The sequence below is a fragment of the Lepus europaeus genome, chromosome 12, assembly GCF_033115175.1.
Source record: "Lepus europaeus isolate LE1 chromosome 12, mLepTim1.pri, whole genome shotgun sequence".
Taxonomy (NCBI): Eukaryota; Metazoa; Chordata; class Mammalia; order Lagomorpha; family Leporidae; genus Lepus; species Lepus europaeus.
The window spans coordinates 40165326-40181387 of record NC_084838.1 but is presented as its reverse complement, the minus strand read 5'-3'; the positions used below and the strand labels follow the sequence as shown (position 1 = coordinate 40181387).

At 56.8% G+C, this 16062-nt stretch overlaps 2 protein-coding genes across 4 annotated transcripts; both read left to right on the top strand.

Annotated features, from left to right (window-relative positions):
- The first annotated feature begins 635 nt into the window (after positions 1 to 635).
- On the top strand, positions 636 to 3971 carry GALT (galactose-1-phosphate uridylyltransferase). 2 transcript variants are annotated; one of them, XM_062206974.1, is made up of 11 exons: positions 640 to 917; positions 1187 to 1356; positions 1536 to 1611; positions 1701 to 1749; positions 1860 to 1989; positions 2143 to 2199; positions 2344 to 2466; positions 2730 to 2862; positions 2965 to 3048; positions 3396 to 3550; positions 3785 to 3971. In XM_062206974.1, the coding sequence occupies exons 1-11, from the start codon at positions 836 to 838 to the stop codon at positions 3872 to 3874; spliced, it is 1149 nt and encodes a 382-aa protein (XP_062062958.1). In that variant the 5' UTR covers positions 640 to 835; the 3' UTR covers positions 3875 to 3971. The 2 variants fall into 2 exon arrangements, with proteins under 2 accessions (XP_062062960.1, XP_062062958.1); XM_062206976.1 differs by lacking the exon at positions 3396 to 3550 and having other exon boundaries at positions 636 to 917.
- Positions 3972 to 5510: 1539 nt separating this feature from the next.
- Positions 5511 to 16060, top strand: IL11RA (interleukin 11 receptor subunit alpha). Of its 2 annotated transcripts, none has more exons than XM_062208031.1 (13): positions 5511 to 5573; positions 8329 to 8428; positions 8693 to 8753; positions 11364 to 11533; positions 11631 to 11745; positions 11903 to 11935; positions 12025 to 12191; positions 12785 to 12948; positions 13791 to 13932; positions 14286 to 14405; positions 14511 to 14607; positions 14830 to 14912; positions 15612 to 16060. In XM_062208031.1, exons 2-13 carry the CDS (start codon positions 8329 to 8331, stop codon positions 15626 to 15628), a joined length of 1269 nt encoding a protein of 422 aa, XP_062064015.1. In that variant the 5' UTR covers positions 5511 to 5573; the 3' UTR covers positions 15629 to 16060. The 2 variants fall into 2 exon arrangements, with proteins under 2 accessions (XP_062064015.1, XP_062064014.1); XM_062208030.1 differs by lacking the exon at positions 5511 to 5573 and adding an exon at positions 5674 to 5773.
- Positions 16061 to 16062: the final 2 nt, after the last annotated feature.

Here is a 16062-nt window from a genome sequence, read left to right as displayed (position 1 = left end):
CCTTTCTCTTTTGGTTGCTCTGCCCTTCAAAGAAATAAAATCTCAAACAACAACACTCCTGATCTCACCCACAAAATGGTTGGAAGCTACTGACAGCCCTGTCCTCCCCATATTTTTAGATATTGTATAGTCCTTTTTCCCCTTGCACTTTGTGTGTGTGTGTGTGGGGGGGGTGCGAGAGGATGCACACACAGTCACACCCATGGCAGGGTTGGGGGGATGTGGTTACTTAGCCTTTCCCCCCAAGTCTCTTTGTGCTGGTGGCTGAGGCGTGACTATGGTGGAGTATCCACTCTTTGAGGTAACACCTAAAGGGCTAGAATTCGGCAATCGCAGATCCAAGTCCTTCTGCAACGTCAAAGTTCCCTCTCCCAGCAGGCATCAAGGTGATTGTGGCTCCAAAGTGAGACCTTCGCTTGGCTGGGAATGTAAGCTTTGAGAGGGCGGAGGTCATGCCTGATTTGTGCACCCAGGGCTATCACACGTAGAGCCAAGCTGCTTGGCGCACGGTAGATGCTCGGTAAATATTTGCTGAATGAATGACCAAACGGATGACTGAATGCAGAAAGGAAGTCCGTAAGTGTCCTAGAGTAGGAGACTCTGCAATAAGCGGCATTCACAGGGTCATGGCTCCAGCCTAGGGTAGGGGGGGATCATCAAAGACCTCAGCTACCCTGAGCCCCGCCCCTAGGTGGCCGGGCGGCACCCTCAGGCAGTCACGTGCTGGCCCCTGGCCAATCACCGGGGGCGAGGCGTGTCGGGGCGGGGCAGACCAAGAAATGGAAGGGCGAGGCGCAGCCCTGCTCGCGTTCCAGAAGATCCCCGAGGTAGACTCATGTCGCGCGGCGGAACCGACTCCGAGCAGCGCCAGCAGGCGTCAGAGGCAGACGCCACGAAAACAGCCTTCCGGGCAAGCGGTAATTGCAGGGCGGCCGGGACTCGCTGGGACGCAGGCTGTCCCTTCGCTTCCTTAAAAAGTCCTCGCGCCCACCCCAAGCAAGGCCGGCGGGGCAAAGAGAGACGCCCCTGCAGGCGCTGCAGGCCGACACTGCCAAGGTCTAATTCCGGGCCTGTAGCTCCTGAGCGGGTCGGGGCTGAGAGCGCGCCCCACCCCGAGCTCCTCGTGCCTGCTGGGAGAAGCGTGACCGAGAGCTTTGCTGACGGATCCTGACCCGTCTGTCCTCAGAGCATCAGCATATCCGCTACAACCCGCTGCAGGATGAGTGGGTGCTGGTGTCAGCTCACCGCATGAAGCGGCCCTGGCAGGGGCAAGTGGAGCCCGAGCCTCTGAAGACAGTGCCCCGCCACGACCCCCTCAACCCTCTGTGTCCCGGGGCCACCCGGGCCAATGGGGAGGTAAGCCTGTGGAGGCTGCGCCCGGCTGGGCCGGGGACAGGGGTTCCCCCTAGAGCTGCCCTTCACCCACAGGCACCGTGGGCCTTTCCCACCCCCTGGAGTCTGGCCAGCCCTCCAGCTCCATCACATGGTTTGTGGCCCGGGGCAGTGGAATGCCTGTTGCCCATCCTTGTCAGTAGGTGAATCCTAACTATGATGGCACCTTCCTGTTTGACAACGACTTCCCGGCTTTGCAGCCTGATGCCCCTAATCCAGGTAACCTGGCTGGAGCCACTGTTGGGGAGTGGGGGCTAGGCCCCTGGGGGGGACTGCTGCCGCAGAGAGTGCTGCCCCCTTTCTTTCAGGACCCAGCGATCACCCGCTTTTCCAAGCACAAGCTGCCCGAGGAGTTTGGTAACTATGGACTTCCTCTCTGAAAACCTTCAGCCTGAGGCTGAGCACTGGGGTTGGTCCCAGCACAGACAAGCCCTGTCCCTCTGTCACCCCTTCCCCTCACCACCTAGTAAGGTCATGTGCTTCCACCCCTGGTCGGATGTGACGCTGCCACTCATGTCGGTCCCTGAGATCCGGGCTGTCGTCGATGCGTGGGCCTCAGTCACAGAGGATCTGGGTGCTCAGTACCCTTGGGTGCAGGTCTGTGAGGGCACCCCCCCACCATGGGCCGAGGGGGTGGTGGTGCAGCTTTGGTTCTGGGGAGTAGCATTCCTGTTTCCGCAGGGTGTGGTCGGGGGGGGGTTTCACTTGATGTCTTTTTGGCTATTAAAGCCCCCTACCCCTACCTGACAGATCTTTGAAAACAAAGGAGCCATGATGGGCTGTTCCAATCCCCACCCTCACTGCCAGGTGAGTGTCTCAGTGAGGTTTTTTTGGCTGGGTTCAAGCCAGCATTGTGGGCAGGAGAACTGGATTAAGGGATGGTACAAAGAAAATATGCAGGCTTGGAGGTGAAGGACCTGTCCACTCTCCTCTGCTCCTGCCCTTGGACAGGTGTGGGCCAGCAGCTTCCTGCCAGATATTGCCCAGCGCGAGGAGAGATCTCAGCGGGCCTATCACAGTCAACACGGAGAGCCTCTGCTGATGGAGTATGGCCGCCAGGAGCTGCTCCGGAAGGTGGGGGAGAGCCCGCCCCTGTTCCCCAAGGAATCCCTGGCCATCTTACCCCAAAAGAGAGAGGTGTGTGAGGGGGACTTGCTAGGAGGCCCCAGCCATTATCTAAAGGGAAATTGATGATGGTTTAGACGAGAGCGGTAGTGGCAGAGGTGGTAAGAACCCATCACATGCTGGGTACATTCTTTTCTTCTGCCTATTTGCTGATCCCTCTCCACTCCCAACACACACACACATGCACCTTAATGACTGTTTTGTCTGCCCAGGACCGTCTGGTCCTAACCAGCGAGCACTGGTTGGTGCTGGTCCCCTTCTGGGCAGTGTGGCCCTTCCAGACACTGCTCCTGCCCCGTCGCCATGTGCGGCGGCTGCCTGAGCTGACCCCCACTGAGCGCGATGGTGAGTCTCCCAACTAGGACTCTGGGGCTAGGTGCTGGACCCAGGGTGCTCTGGTAGGGCCAGAATCTGGGTTTCGGGCTGAGTGTTGGGCTCTGATTCCAGATCTAGCCTCCATCATGAAGAAGCTCTTGACCAAGTACGACAACCTGTTTGAGACTTCCTTTCCCTACTCCATGGGCTGGCATGGTGAGGCTTTTTGAGAACCTATGTATAATGCTAAAACTCTATTTCTGGGCTCCTGGGGCCCAGCCTAGTGGACTACAACCCCTGGTGGGTCTTGAGACACCTGCTGGGGGAAGTGTCCAGAGCAGGGATGCTGGGAGTGAGGTGGATGCTGGGAGTGAGAGTGAGCAGCACCACCCACACTCCCAGCATCCCTGCTCTGGGCAGTGATGTGCTTTCTAATGGCTGGCAGGGAATGCTGGGAGATGTAGTTTCGGCTGCTTGGCCTGGTTGGCTTGGGGGTAGGGACTAGGCTGAAGAACTGAGAAAGAGCCCTCTGCATCATCTCTGCCTTTTTTCCCTCCTGTCAGGAGCTCCCACAGGGCCAGAGGCTGGGGCCACCTGGGACCACTGGCAGCTGCATGCTCACTACTACCCTCCACTCCTCCGCTCTGCCACTGTCCGCAAATTCATGGTTGGCTACGAAATGCTCGCTCAGGCTCAGAGGGACCTCACTCCTGAGCAGGTCAGGACTTGGAGCGCCCTGGGTCTCCACCCTCCCTTTTTTTTTTCCCCCCACTTCCTCAAGGAGGCCTTCCTCAGGATTCAGGAGCTACACGGCTCCTGCTCATTCCAGGGCCTGGGGCAGTCCTTGCCCCCTCCCCCGTCTCCCCAGCCCCACAGACCCTCCTTCAGAACTCCCTCCCACACCGTGGGTGCAGCCCTTACCCCTCCCTGATTGTCTTTGTCTCCCTTCCAGGCTGCAGAGAGACTAAGGGCACTTCCTGAGGTTCATTACCGCCTGAGGCAGAAGGACAAGGAGACTGCGGCCATCTCCCGACCACACTGACCACAGGGCCTTGAGTCCTTTTGCCTGAGGGACCTGGAGCCTAGAGTTTGTGTGGATGAAACATCAATAAAATTGTGCCTCTCCAACTTTAATCACATACTGTTGACACCAGAGGGGCATGAAACCGAATCTTCAGGGACCTGGGGTTACGGATGAAAGGCACCGCTCCAGCCACAATTTCTTTGCTTACAGATTTGCAAAAACTTGATGCAAAAAATCCACCCCAAATCGCCGAACAAAATTCATATTCAGTATTACACCTGGCCTATAGGTTCTCTTTCTTATGGTATAAATGGCATTCCAGTTTAGTACATTTAAAAAATCTTGTGTTCTTAGCTGTGGTTGAGGCTCTGGGGAAGCCCGAGCACCCGGCACCACCACCCCTAGGGTGTCAGCTCACCAAGCCGGGCCCTGAGGGTTTGGTGGAGAGTGGGTGAGCAGGATCCTGCTGCCAGTGGTCAGTGGCCAGACCCTTGGCTGCTGGCCAGAATCCTGGCTTTGTGAGTGGCTACAGCTTGGCTGTGCTCCAGCCCACAGGGGCCAAAGGAGTGGGTAGGGAGCATGTACGTGGCTTTGTGTCTGTGTCCTTGGCTTCTCCAGATTGCCATGTTCAGTACGTGCAGGCTCTGTGCTCCCCTGTGCCCCAGTCACTGCACAGGACAGAAGAGCTGCCAGAGTTAGGAGCCCCAGGGTCTGGGAGGAGGGAATGGGTCCCAGAATGACCCTGAGTTGACACCCTCTGCCCTGGACCTGTCTGTCTGCAAGGTTGTGCAACAGTGTGGGGGACAACAGGCCATGTGGCCAAAGGGGACCTGAGTGCCACCTGGTGTCTACCAGACTTTCAGGTGCAGGTCGGGCTTGTGAGTATTGTGAGTAACGCAGAGATGGCCGGAAGGTTCTTTGTCTCTACTCTTGTCCCGGGGGAACTGGATGGGGAAATGGCACTAAGCCTAGACAGCGGACCTGGCGCAGGGCCTTGGCTGCCTGCCTTTCAGTCCAGGGCGTTTCTTCCCTGAGACCAGAGAGTGCTGCCCTGCTCTGAAGGAGAGGGAGCAGGCAGTCCACATCTCCGTGAGCTGGTGCTGGCTGCTTAGGGCTACACACACACACACCCAACCTGCCACCTCTGCTCGGCTGCCTTTGCGTGTTACACACTACTGGCGCCTAGGTCCAACCTCCAGAGATTCCGATTTAACTGGTAAAGGGTGGGGCTTGCTCAGTTTGAAAGCACAACATCCAGCAAGTTTGAGAAGCACGGCTTGCAACACCAGTACTCCTCCTTCCTTATCTTATCCGCAGCCAGGGGCACCTTCAGCTCCTCCAGTCACCTGCTCTAGGGCTTCTTAACCCGAGGCTTTGTGCTCAGCAGGAAGAGGAAGGGCACTTTTCCAGTCCTGCTGTCTCAGGGAGGACAAGCTTTCAGGCCAGGACCCACAAAGCCAGCTCTACACTCTGTCCTCTGCAGCCCTGTTGGTCCGGGACGGGACAGGAAGTGTCCGGCAGAGGTGGGGGTGGAGGTGATTGGCAGTTGGCGGCTCCAATGGGCCGGGAGCCCCCCTATTTCACCCCTCTCCTTCCATTGGCGCCTGGGCGGAGCCGCCCCCGCTGCGGGGGCCCGGGGCGGGAGGGAGTCGAGGCCGGGGCAGAGGGCGAGGGCGAGGGCGAGGGCGGAGGGCGCTGGCGGCGGCGGCCGCGGAAGGTGAGGCCTGGTGGGGCGGGACGGTGCCGACCGCGAAGTCTGGCCAGGAGGGGGCGGGGCAGGGCGGTGTAGGATCTGAGGGTTCGCGAGTGACCGCCGGCCTGTCAGTGTGTCCGCGTGTGACGGTGTCAGCGTGGGAGACTCTGGACAGGCTGTCAGCTAACGTGACTGCGTGTGGCCGCGCGAGTGCGGGGTGACGGGTGTGTCTGCGGGCAGTGTTTGGTGCGGTTGGGCCGTGTGTTTGTGTATGAGGGGGCAGCCCACAGCGGGGATGTGTTTGGGGAAGGCTCCATGGGGTTTAAGACCGTGTGCCAGCTGCGAGTGGGTGGCTGGGTCCGTGTGTGCCAAGGCGTGACTTCAGCAGTAGCAGAACAACAGTGAAACTTGTGACTATGTGTGTGTCCTGTGTCCTAACGTGGAGTTGTGTGTGTGTGTGTGTGTGTGTGTGTGGAGCAGCGCTCCCACCTGGGGACCCATTTGAACCCTAACGGGACTGACCTGTGTGCTTCGGGTCCAGCCTAGGCAGCCCCATCCCCACCCTCTGCTGCCCCTCCCTCCTCTGCTCAGAATTCCTCCTGGCTGGTCGCCGGCCCCACCTGGCTCAGTTGGTTTTGTTTCTTTTTCTCTCCCAGTGAGAGATCTCTGTGTGTCTCTCACGGGTTCCTCTCCCCAGGTGGCTCCCTGTCCCTGTTTCTAGCTCTGCCTCTCTTGCTCCCTGTCTCTGCCTGACTTTCCTGTTTGCCCTGGTCTCTTTGGCTACCTGGGGGATTGGAACAGTGATGAGACGCCCATCTGCCATTGCTGCACCATGAGGAGCTGCTTCCAGGCGGTGCTGTGGGCCCGTCCTGGGGACGGAGCACACGTGTGGCTGTTGCGAGTGTGTGGACGTGTGTGTCTGAGTCGGAGTGAGGGTGTCTGGGTATTGGCGTGACTGGCTATCTGAGAGTCTGAGGGTAAGTGTGAGTCTTGTGTATCTGGCACCAAGGGACCGAAGGCATTTCCTGGTGCTGGGGCCCAAAGAGCGGAGGGAGAGGGGGAGAAATGGCTGGAACTTCCAGGGGAGGGAGAAGTGGCCTTGTAGGCTTCTCCTTATACCCCCAACCTGGGCCTCCCTTCCCCTCAAAACACAGCCAGCTGTGGCCTAAAGAAAGGAGCCTGGTTTGGGTCTTTTTTTTTTTTTAATTGTATGCACGTGTGTGTTCACGGGAGTATCTTTTTGTTCATGGTACCTAATGAGTCTGGGCTCAGTGAAAACACAGGGAATCTCACTGACTGACATAAGCAACCTTCGTCTCCCTCTTGCTGGCCTGGGCTCCGTCTGTGGCTTCCTCTCCAGACTAGGGGGAGGCCTCTTCCCTTCCCAGGGCCTTGGGTAGGAGTGGAGGAGGGAGGAGGGGGGAAGGGGAGGGGGGCCTGGCTAGGGGCGGCTGAGCTGTGGGACCCAGAGGGGGCGGGGCGTGGAGGGGGAAGGAGGGGATGGTTCTGGGGTCTCAGAACAGAGTGGAACAGCAGCCCTGTGCTGTGGCTGGTGGGAGGAAGTCCTGGAGGCCATGAATACTCAGCCACTGGGACCAGCGAGGTAGGGAGGGGCTGAGCGTGGTCAATGTGACTGGGGAGTGGTGGGGTGGGGTGGCCAGGGGTGGGCCACCTAGACACGTGGAGGCTCCCCCCTGCTCTGTTCTGCTCTGGAGGGGTCTTCCTCTTCCTCTGCTTGCTCTTGGTCAAGGCCGTCTCCCATCTGCCCCTTCCTTCCCCATGGCTGCTTCCCTAGTGCCTTCCTCCCGCTGCTCCTGCCCACCCCCAGCTCTCCTAGCGCCCCACCATCACCTCCCACATGCACGCTTTGCTAGGGACTTTCTGTCCTCCCCTTGTTGAGCTCCTTCTCATTGCCTCCCTGTCCCGAAACTGAGTGTTTATCTCTCGGTGCTGTGGCCCCCAGGCCAGGCCCCTGTCCCTGCAGGCTCCCAGCTCCTCTCAGCCTCCTCTCCTCTCCCCTTCCCGCCACCCTGTCTCCATCTCCATCTGCTGGCACCTTGCCTGCTCCCAGCCTCTGGCAGCAGCCAGGGCATCTGGATCCGCTTAACGCTGCAGTCCCAGCCCGCACCCTAGCCCCATCCAGCCTCGCAGGCTCGAGACCAGATTTCAAGCCAGGCCCATTCAAGTGGCCCAAGTAGTCAAAGCAAGGAGACAGGCCCAGGCCAGAGGCTTGGCAGCCAGAACAGGGCTAAGCCTCATGGTGGTCGTACAGGGTGGGTTCAGGCCCAACATGACAGCCCCCCCACCCCAGGTGATAAAGCCTGACCCAGATTAGACCGAGGTGGTGATTAGCCCTGGAGCAGGTGAGGAAGAATGCTAGAATACCAACAGCTGCATTGGAGGGGTTAATGGGAGTGGCTGAGCCCCTGCCAGTACTTGGTGCCAGGGGTGGGCGCCAAGGGCGGTGTGGGGGGGTGGTTGCTGGCGCAGTCTGTCGCCTCCGGCTTTTGTTCTGGGCCCTAAGCCCAGGACTGAGATGGAGGGGGTGAGGGTGTGTGTGTATGTGTGTTTGTGTTCGTGTGTACAGCACATGCATGGCAGTGGGTGTATGGTGAGAAAGGGGACCTCAGGTCAGATCCCCTGGTGATTTCTGACACCCTTACTCCTCTTGGTGCCTCGGTTTTCCTCCTAGGAAGTCTCCGTTTCCGGCAGGAGGAGCCAGGGTTTTGTTTCCCACTGTGGGGTGGGGGATCCCTGACGCTGCCTCTCCCCTCCACAGATGAGCAGCAGCTGCTCAGGGCTGAGCAGGGTCCTGGTGGCTGTGGCTACAGCCCTGGTGTCTGCCTCTTCCCCCTGCCCCCAGGCCTGGGGCCCCCAAGGTGAGAACCCTGGGCTGTGACTTGCTGCCCTTGCTGTGGCCCCTTCCCATGCCTAACTGTGTCTCCCAACTCTGACCACCAAGCTGGGTCCCCTCTGTATCCTGTCCTCTGATCTCTGTCTCCAGATTGTCCCATGATGCTTGGACCCGGCGATCCCATTCAGGTCCTTACCCTGTCATTCTTACAGAGTGTGGGTGTGGGTGTGTGGAGGGGGAGTGGGGGGCTTGTAAAGGAAGAGCCTCACCTCAGAAGTGCCCTCCACAGGGGTCCAGTATGGGCAGCCTGGCAAGTCTGTGCTGCTGTGTTGCCCTGGAGTAACTGCTGGGTAAGTGCCCCCCTATCTGACACCTGACCCTTTCCTGACCCTGCCCAGCCCTCATGTCCCTTGTCCCGTGTCCTCACATCCCTTCCCATCACTGTCTGTAATCCGCACCTCTTTGTCCAGATTCAACCGATCTGCATGTATCGAGCACCTGTTAAGTGCCTGGTCTAGTCTAGGCTCTGGGATGTGGCAGGGCATAATCCATGCAAGGTGCATACATTCTATGGGGAAGACAGGCAAGCAGTTAGAATCCTGCCAGGTAACACCTGGAGGACAGGAAATGTAAAGAAAGTCTTGTGGTGAGTGGTACTATTTTTAAAAAAAGATTTATTTATTTATTTATTTGAGAGGATTACGGAGGAGAGAGAGAGAGAGAGAATGTTTCTATCCACTGGTTCACTCCTCAGATGGTTGCGATGGCCAGAGCTGAGCCAGTCCGAAGCCAGGAGCCAGGAGCTTCATCTTGGATTCCCACGTGGGTGCTGGGAACCAAGGGTTTCGGCCATATTGTACTGCTTTCCCAGGCTCATTAGCAGAGAGCTGGATAGGAAGTGGAACAGCAAAGACTTAAACCAGCACCTGTATGGGATGCTGGCACTGCAGGCAGCAGCTTTATCCGCTATGCATAGTGCTGGCCCTGAGTGGTTACTATTTAAAAATATTATTTTTAGAGGAAAAGAGAGAGAGATAGAGATAGAGATAGAGAGAGATCACTTCTGTCTGCTGGTTCACTCCTCAAATGCCTGAAATAGCCAGGGCTGGCCAAGCTAAAGCCAGGAGTTAGAACTCCATCCGGGTCTCCCACATGTATGGCAGGGGCCCAGGCACTTGAACCATTGTCTGCTGCCTCCCAGGATGCATTTTCAGGGAGCTGGATCAGAAGTGGAGTAGCCAGCGACTGGCGCTGTGGCACAGTGGATAAAGCTGCTGCCTGCAGTGCCAGCATCCCATACAGGTGTTGGTTTAAGTCTCAGCTGTTCCACTTCCTATCTAGCTCCCTGCTAATGAGCCTGGGAAAACAGTAGAAAATGGCCCAAGTCCTTCGGCCCCTGCACCGACGTGGGAGACCCGGAAGAAGCTCCTGGCTCCTGGCTTCTGATTGGCGCAGGTCCAGCCGTTGCGGCCATCTGGGGGAGTGAACCAGCGGATGGAAGACCTCTCTCTCTCTGCCTCTGCCTCTCTGTAACTCTGTCTTTCAAATAAATAATAAAATAAATCTTTTTTAAAAAAAAGAAGTGGAGTAGCCGATACTCGTATAGGCACTCCTTCTGGGATGTGAGTGTCCCAAGTGACAGGTTAACCTGCTGCACCACAATGCCTGCTCCTTTATTACTGAGAGAGGGGTAGAGAGAGAGAGGGAGTGAAAAGGGAGCAGGAGAACTCCCAATCCCCTGATTCACTCCCCAAATGCCTGCAACAGAGCTGAAGCTGGGAGCTGAGAACTCAGTCCAGGTCTCCCACATGAGCCGTCACTGCAGCCTTCCGGGATTTGCATCAACAAGAAGCCGGAGTCAGGAGCTAGAAGCAGATATTGAACCCAGGCACTCCAATATGAGATTTTTAAAAAATGTCTTTATTGGCCGGAGCCGTGGCTTAACAGGCTAATCCTCCGTCTTGCGGCGCCGGCACACCAGGTTCTAGTCCTGGTTGGGGCGCCAGATTCTATCCCGGTTGCCCCTCTTCCAGGCCAGCTCTCTGCTATGGCCTGGGAAAGCAGTGGAGGATGGCCCAAGTGCTTGGGCCCTGCACCCGCAAGGGAGACCAGGAGAAGCACCTGGCTCCTGGCTTCAGATCAGCGTGATGCGCCGTCCACAGCGGCCATTGGAGGGTGAACCAACGGTGTAAAGGAAGACCTTACTCTCTGTCTCTCTCTCTCACTATCCACTCTGCCTGTCAAAAAAAAAAAATGTCTTTATTTACTTGAACAGCAAAGAGAGAGATATCTTCCATCCACTGGTTCACTCCCCAAATGGCTACAGGGGCCTGAGCTGGGCCAAGCCAAAGCCAGGAGCCAAGAACTCTATTTGGGTCTCCCACGTGGTTGGCAGAGGCCTAAGCACTTCTGGTGCTTTTCCAGGCCCATTATCAGGGAGCTGGATCAAAAGTGGAGCAGCCAGGACTCGAACTGTAGCTCCTATTAGATGCTGGCAGCTTAACCCACTGTGCCACAATGCTAGCCCTGGGGATGTGGTGTCTAAATCGCTCGGCCTGACAGCCCTCCCCTGAGTGGTTACTTTTTATTGGTAATCAGGGAAGGTCACTCTGAGGAAGTGACATTGAAACTGATTTCTGAAGGTCAGAAGGGAGGCAGTCATGCACAGATTAGGGTGCAAGCATCCCTGATGGAGGGGCAGCTAGTACAAGCACCCTGAGATGGGAGTGCACTCAGCACTTCAGAAGGAAACCAGTGTAGCCGGAGTGCAGTGGATGAGGGGAGAGAAGTAGGAGCTGGGGAAGGAGAGGAAGGCAGGGGCCTCGATCACATGGGAGGGGCTTAATGAGCCAGTGGAAGCAATTTGGGTTTTATTGCAGGTGCAATTAGAAGCCCGCGGAGCTGTGGCATGATCTGACTTACACTTTAAATTTTCTATCTTCATCTTATCTCACCTCCAGGGCCCTGGTGTCCTGGTTTCGGGACGGGGAACCAAGGCTGCTCCAGGGACCTGATTCTGGGTTGGGGCATGCATTGGTCCTGACCCACGTAGGCCACACTGACGAGGGCAACTACATCTGCCGGACCCTGGATGGGGCACTTTGGGGCATGGTGACCCTGCAGCTGGGCTGTAAGTTGGGGAGGATGGCAGTGGTGAGGCATGGTGCTCCTGAAGGAATCTGGATCCTGAGAACGGCCCAGTCTCCAGCTGCACCCTCTGCCTGCAGATCCCCCAGCCCGCCCTGTAGTCTCCTGCCAAGCAACTGACTATGAGAACTTCTCTTGCACTTGGAGTTCCAGCCAGGTCAGCGGTTTACCCACCCGCTACCTCACCTCCTACAGGTGTGTGCACGACCAGATGTGTGTGCCTGTACACTGTGTGGGGGGGTGCTGGCTCCATGTGGGTACAGGAGGCAGGGAGGGAGGTCCTGAGGAGAGCCTCAGAGAGGGTGGAGGGCCCTTTTGTCCTTCCTGTCCTTAGTTGACCCCTTCCCCTCAGGAAGAAGACCATTCCAGGAGCTGATGACCAGAGGTAGGACATGTGAGAGAGACTGGGGGCTCCAGCTGGGACCCACGATGGGCATTTATTTCCAAGCACCAAGACCATATCCTTGCTCCTAGGATGAGTCCATCCACAGGGCCCTGGCCCTGCCCACAGGACCCCGTAGGGGCTGCCCGTTGTGTGGTCCATGGGGCAGAGTTCTGGAGCCAGTACCGGATTAATGTGACCGAGGTGAACCCACTGGGTGCCAGCACGCGGCTGCTGGATGTGAGCCTGCAGAGCATCTGTGAGTACCCACCCTGGATCTCCCCTAGATCCCCATCACAGAGGCTCCCGCAGACTCAGACGCCCTCTCCCCCCACCCCACCCCAGCTTCTAAAGAGTTCCCTCTCCTCATAGACTCCGTTTCACACAGAGATGACCCCTGGAGACTAAGAAGTCGAAGGGATCAGAGCCCAGGGGCCACGTGGCACTCGCTCTGAGGCTGCTGCCATGGCCCACAGGTCCTTCCTAGCAGCCTAGCCCCAGGGCCGACTCCCTGTTTCTAGGCCCTGAGCTGAAGGCATCATCTCTCGTGTGCCTCCTACCCAAGGGAAGCCCCTGCCTCTTGATCTGTGTGTTGGAGGAGAGCAGTAAAACTCTGGCTAGAATTGGGCCGATTCGTCTTCCTTGGAAGGAAAGAATTGCTTTATTATTCACTCAATGATTTCAAAACCCCAACCCCAGATCTCAGCTTCTTTTATAAGGATGACAGATATTGAGCCTAATGAATGATCGAGTTTAAGATTTCCCCTCTTGGAAACACCTGGCTAAGCACACGTCTTGGGAAATGGTGGGAAAGATGTCTGTTGCTTAACCTTTGCGCCTTGCCACCCCCAGTGCGCCCTGACCCACCCCAGGGGCTGCGGGTGGAGTCTGTACCTGGTTACCCCAGACGCCTGCGTGCCAGCTGGACATACCCTGCCTCCTGGCCCCGCCAGCCCCACTTCTTGCTCAAGTTCCGGCTGCAATACCGCCCAGCGCAGCATCTAGCTTGGTCCACGGTAAGGACTGCAGTGCATTCCAACTTAGAACTCTGGGTCCTGTCTTTGTTCTCCTGATCCTACGTGTTTTGTGTAGCTTCTGTTTCGGGCAGTTCATTGATGCATGCCCACCCCCATGGTGCATTCCGCGTGCTTGCACACACACACACACACACTCACACTCTCACTCTCACTCGCATGCACACACACTCATGTGCTCCCCATGGGCCAGGTTCTGTGCTGGGTGTTGGGGTTGCAGAGGGGACACACAGTCTCTGCCCTGCAGGGCTGTAACGATAATATAAGCCCACATCTGGGAAGACAGCAGTGCCTTTTAAAAAACAACTTTTCGAAGAAAGGGAGTGCCTTCCACCCAGAGGCACATCTTTACATAAACAGTCATCACTCAGTTGATAGTGAATTCCAGCCTCTGGAGATAAGATTGGTTGGCATCAGGTCTGGGGAGCGGCAACATCAGATAATCAGTATTTGTTTAGTGCTGTCTGCCTGCCAGGTCCATGATGCATATTTTACCTACATTATCTCATTTAGGCTTATTCATTAGGAATTTATATATTTTACAAATGAACTGGAGCACTAGGAGGCCCAAAGTTCACCCAGTAAGTGGTTTAGCGAAGATTTGAGGCCAGGCAGTCTGGGCACCAGCTGCCTCTAAGTGCTCACTACTTTACTACCGACTTCCAAGCACTAAGTGGTTACCCGACCCCACCAGCTCCCCAGATGAAGTCTAGACAGCTCCACCAGGCTGGGAGGAACGGGGGCTCTTTGCAGATGAGGACTGGGTTGGTGGGCTGTGCTCCCACAGCCTAGATAGCACACAGAGGAACCATCTTCACCCCCAGGTGGAGCCGGTGGGATTGGAGGAGGTGATCACCGACGCTGTGGCTGGGCTGCCCCATGCCGTGCGCGTCAGTGCCCGGGACTTTCTGGACGCTGGCACCTGGAGTGCCTGGAGCCCGGAGGCCTGGGGAACTCCGAGTGCTGGTGAGAGACAAAGTGAAAAGCCAAGGGCAGAGGCGCTACCCCAAAGCGTCCATCCGCTGGGTTTGCAGAAGGCAGGCGGCCTTAGCACAGCCCTACCCACACAGGCGCTGCAGTTGCTGCCCTAGGTCTCACCCTCAGTTGCCTGTAGCCTTGCCTCAGGTTAAACCCTGCTCCTCATCCCGTTCCTGTGATTAAAGCCTTTACTCCAAGCTAGGACCCCAGCAACTGACCACAACCTTTCAGGCTCCACCTCCTTGGCACCCTGTGTCCCACTGAGGCCCTTGCCCATCCCCAGGACCTGGCCCCTGACCTACTGCTCACGTGGACACTTCTCAGGTCTTGCGTTCCTTCAGGGCCCCTGACGAAGGAGATAGCACCTGGGACCCAGGTACACACGCAGCCAGAGGTGGATGCTCGGGTCGACAGCCCGGCTCCTCCACGGTCCTCCTTCCAGCCAGACCCGCGGCCACTTGGTGAGCTTGGGCGGGTGGGCGAAGGTTGTAGAGGGTGGAAGCCCCAGGGAGGAGGGGCAGCAAGCGTGATGAGGCTCCTTCTCAGTGGCATGTGGCCCTCCTCAGATCACAGGGACCCCCTGGAGTATGTGGCTGTGCTGGTGTCTTTGGGAATCCTCTCTTTCCTGGGACTGGCAGCGGGGGCTCTGGCAGTAGGGCTGTGGTAAGTGACTGCCACTGGGCCCTCAGCCTCAGATCCCCAGTTATTCTACTCAGAGACCACATTCGTCCTCACCCTTGTGACTGCCCACTGAAACCGATTCAGCCGACCCCTCCCCATTCTACGTCATGATTCTCACTGATTCCCTTCCTGACCCTTTACTAAAAACCCTTTGGGAGGAGACGGGGCTGTCCCGCATTGAGACAGCTGGCTTTTACGCCCCAGGCTGAGGCTGAGATGGAGTGGGAAGGATGGACCCCCAAAGCCTGGGTTCTTGGCTCCGATGATTCCCGTGGACAAGCTTCCAGGTTAGTAGGACTTCCAGGAGATTTGGAGGTTTGGGCTTGGAAATGGGTGCTCCCATTTTGAGAGGCTCTGGGTAAAGAGCTGGATGTCTTAGTCATTTTATAGGTGTTGAGAATCTGAGTTGGGTGTTCTCATTCTTATGTTTAGGTTGGAGCTTGGGCCTTTCTTTTTTTTTTTTAATTTATTTATTTTAAAGGTAGAGCTAGAGAGAGGAGAGAGAGGAGAAGAGAAAGAATCTTCCACCCACTGATTCACTCCCCAAATGGCTACAATGGCCTGAGCTGGCCCAGGCCAAAGCCAGGAGCCAGGAACTTCCTGCAGGTTTCCCATGTGGGTGCTAAAGGAGGCACATTAGCAGGAAGCTGAACTGGAGTAGCCAGGACATGAACCAATGCCCATATGGGATGCTGGTGTTGCAGGCAGCAGCTTTACCCCCTACACCACTATGCTGGGCCCAGGCCTTCCACTCTTGAGTCCCTGGGCTCAGCAGCGGGTCCTTTTCCTTTCTATCAGGGTACTTCACTAGGATCCCCCCTCATTTTCAGGGTGTTACTCAGAACTGGATAGCCATCCTTTCTCTTGGAGTACCTTAGATCAAAGTGGACACATCCAGTCACACCTTGACCACTCGGGCAGTTTCTAGAGTGTCTAGGCCCAGACCCAGTCCTACTGTCTCACAATTTGCCTCTTGCTTCTTCTAGGAGCTCCAAACCTATAGAAGACCCAGGAGGGCTTTAGCAGATTCTACCTATAACTGTCTTGCTGGTGCAGATGGGTGGACAGCTAGAACCCAGGCAGGACAGTAGACCTCTGTGGAAGGGGTCTCAGCTGGAAGCTGTGCTTGGAGTCCATTTCTGGGAGGCCCTATATTCCAGACTTGCCAGTTGAAAGGTGCCTGGACTGCTGATTTCATTCCAGAGCTGGAGGTCTACCTGACAAACACGTGTAGATGTGGATGTCTGTATCCATGTGTGACCAAGAGTATGTGAGGCAGGGGACCTGTGTGCTCTGCATGTATGCATGTATGTATGTATGTACGGAGGTACTTGGGGAGTGTGTGTAGGTCCTTCACTCTTGGCCTTACCTCTTGCAAGGGTTGTGAAGGTGCAAATAAAGAGAGTGAAGAAGTTCTTGGCAGATCACACACAGAGA

Excerpts from the sequence above, each read along its gene's own strand:
- IL11RA (XM_062208031.1), top strand. The coding sequence starts at position 8,329 with ATGAGCAGCAGCTGCTCAGGGCTGAGCAGGGTCCTGGTGGCTGTGGCT. Across the intron at positions 8,429-8,692 it reads CCAGGCCTGGGGCCCCCAAG|GGGTCCAGTATGGGCAGCCT; the intron begins GTGAGAACCCTG and ends TGCCCTCCACAG. Across the intron at positions 8,754-11,363 it reads TGCCCTGGAGTAACTGCTGG|GGCCCTGGTGTCCTGGTTTC; the intron begins GTAAGTGCCCCC and ends TCTCACCTCCAG.
- GALT (XM_062206974.1), top strand. The coding sequence starts at position 836 with ATGTCGCGCGGCGGAACCGACTCCGAGCAGCGCCAGCAGGCGTCAGAG. Across the intron at positions 3,049-3,395 it reads CTACTCCATGGGCTGGCATG|GAGCTCCCACAGGGCCAGAG; the intron begins GTGAGGCTTTTT and ends CCCTCCTGTCAG. Across the intron at positions 3,551-3,784 it reads GGGACCTCACTCCTGAGCAG|GCTGCAGAGAGACTAAGGGC; the intron begins GTCAGGACTTGG and ends TCTCCCTTCCAG.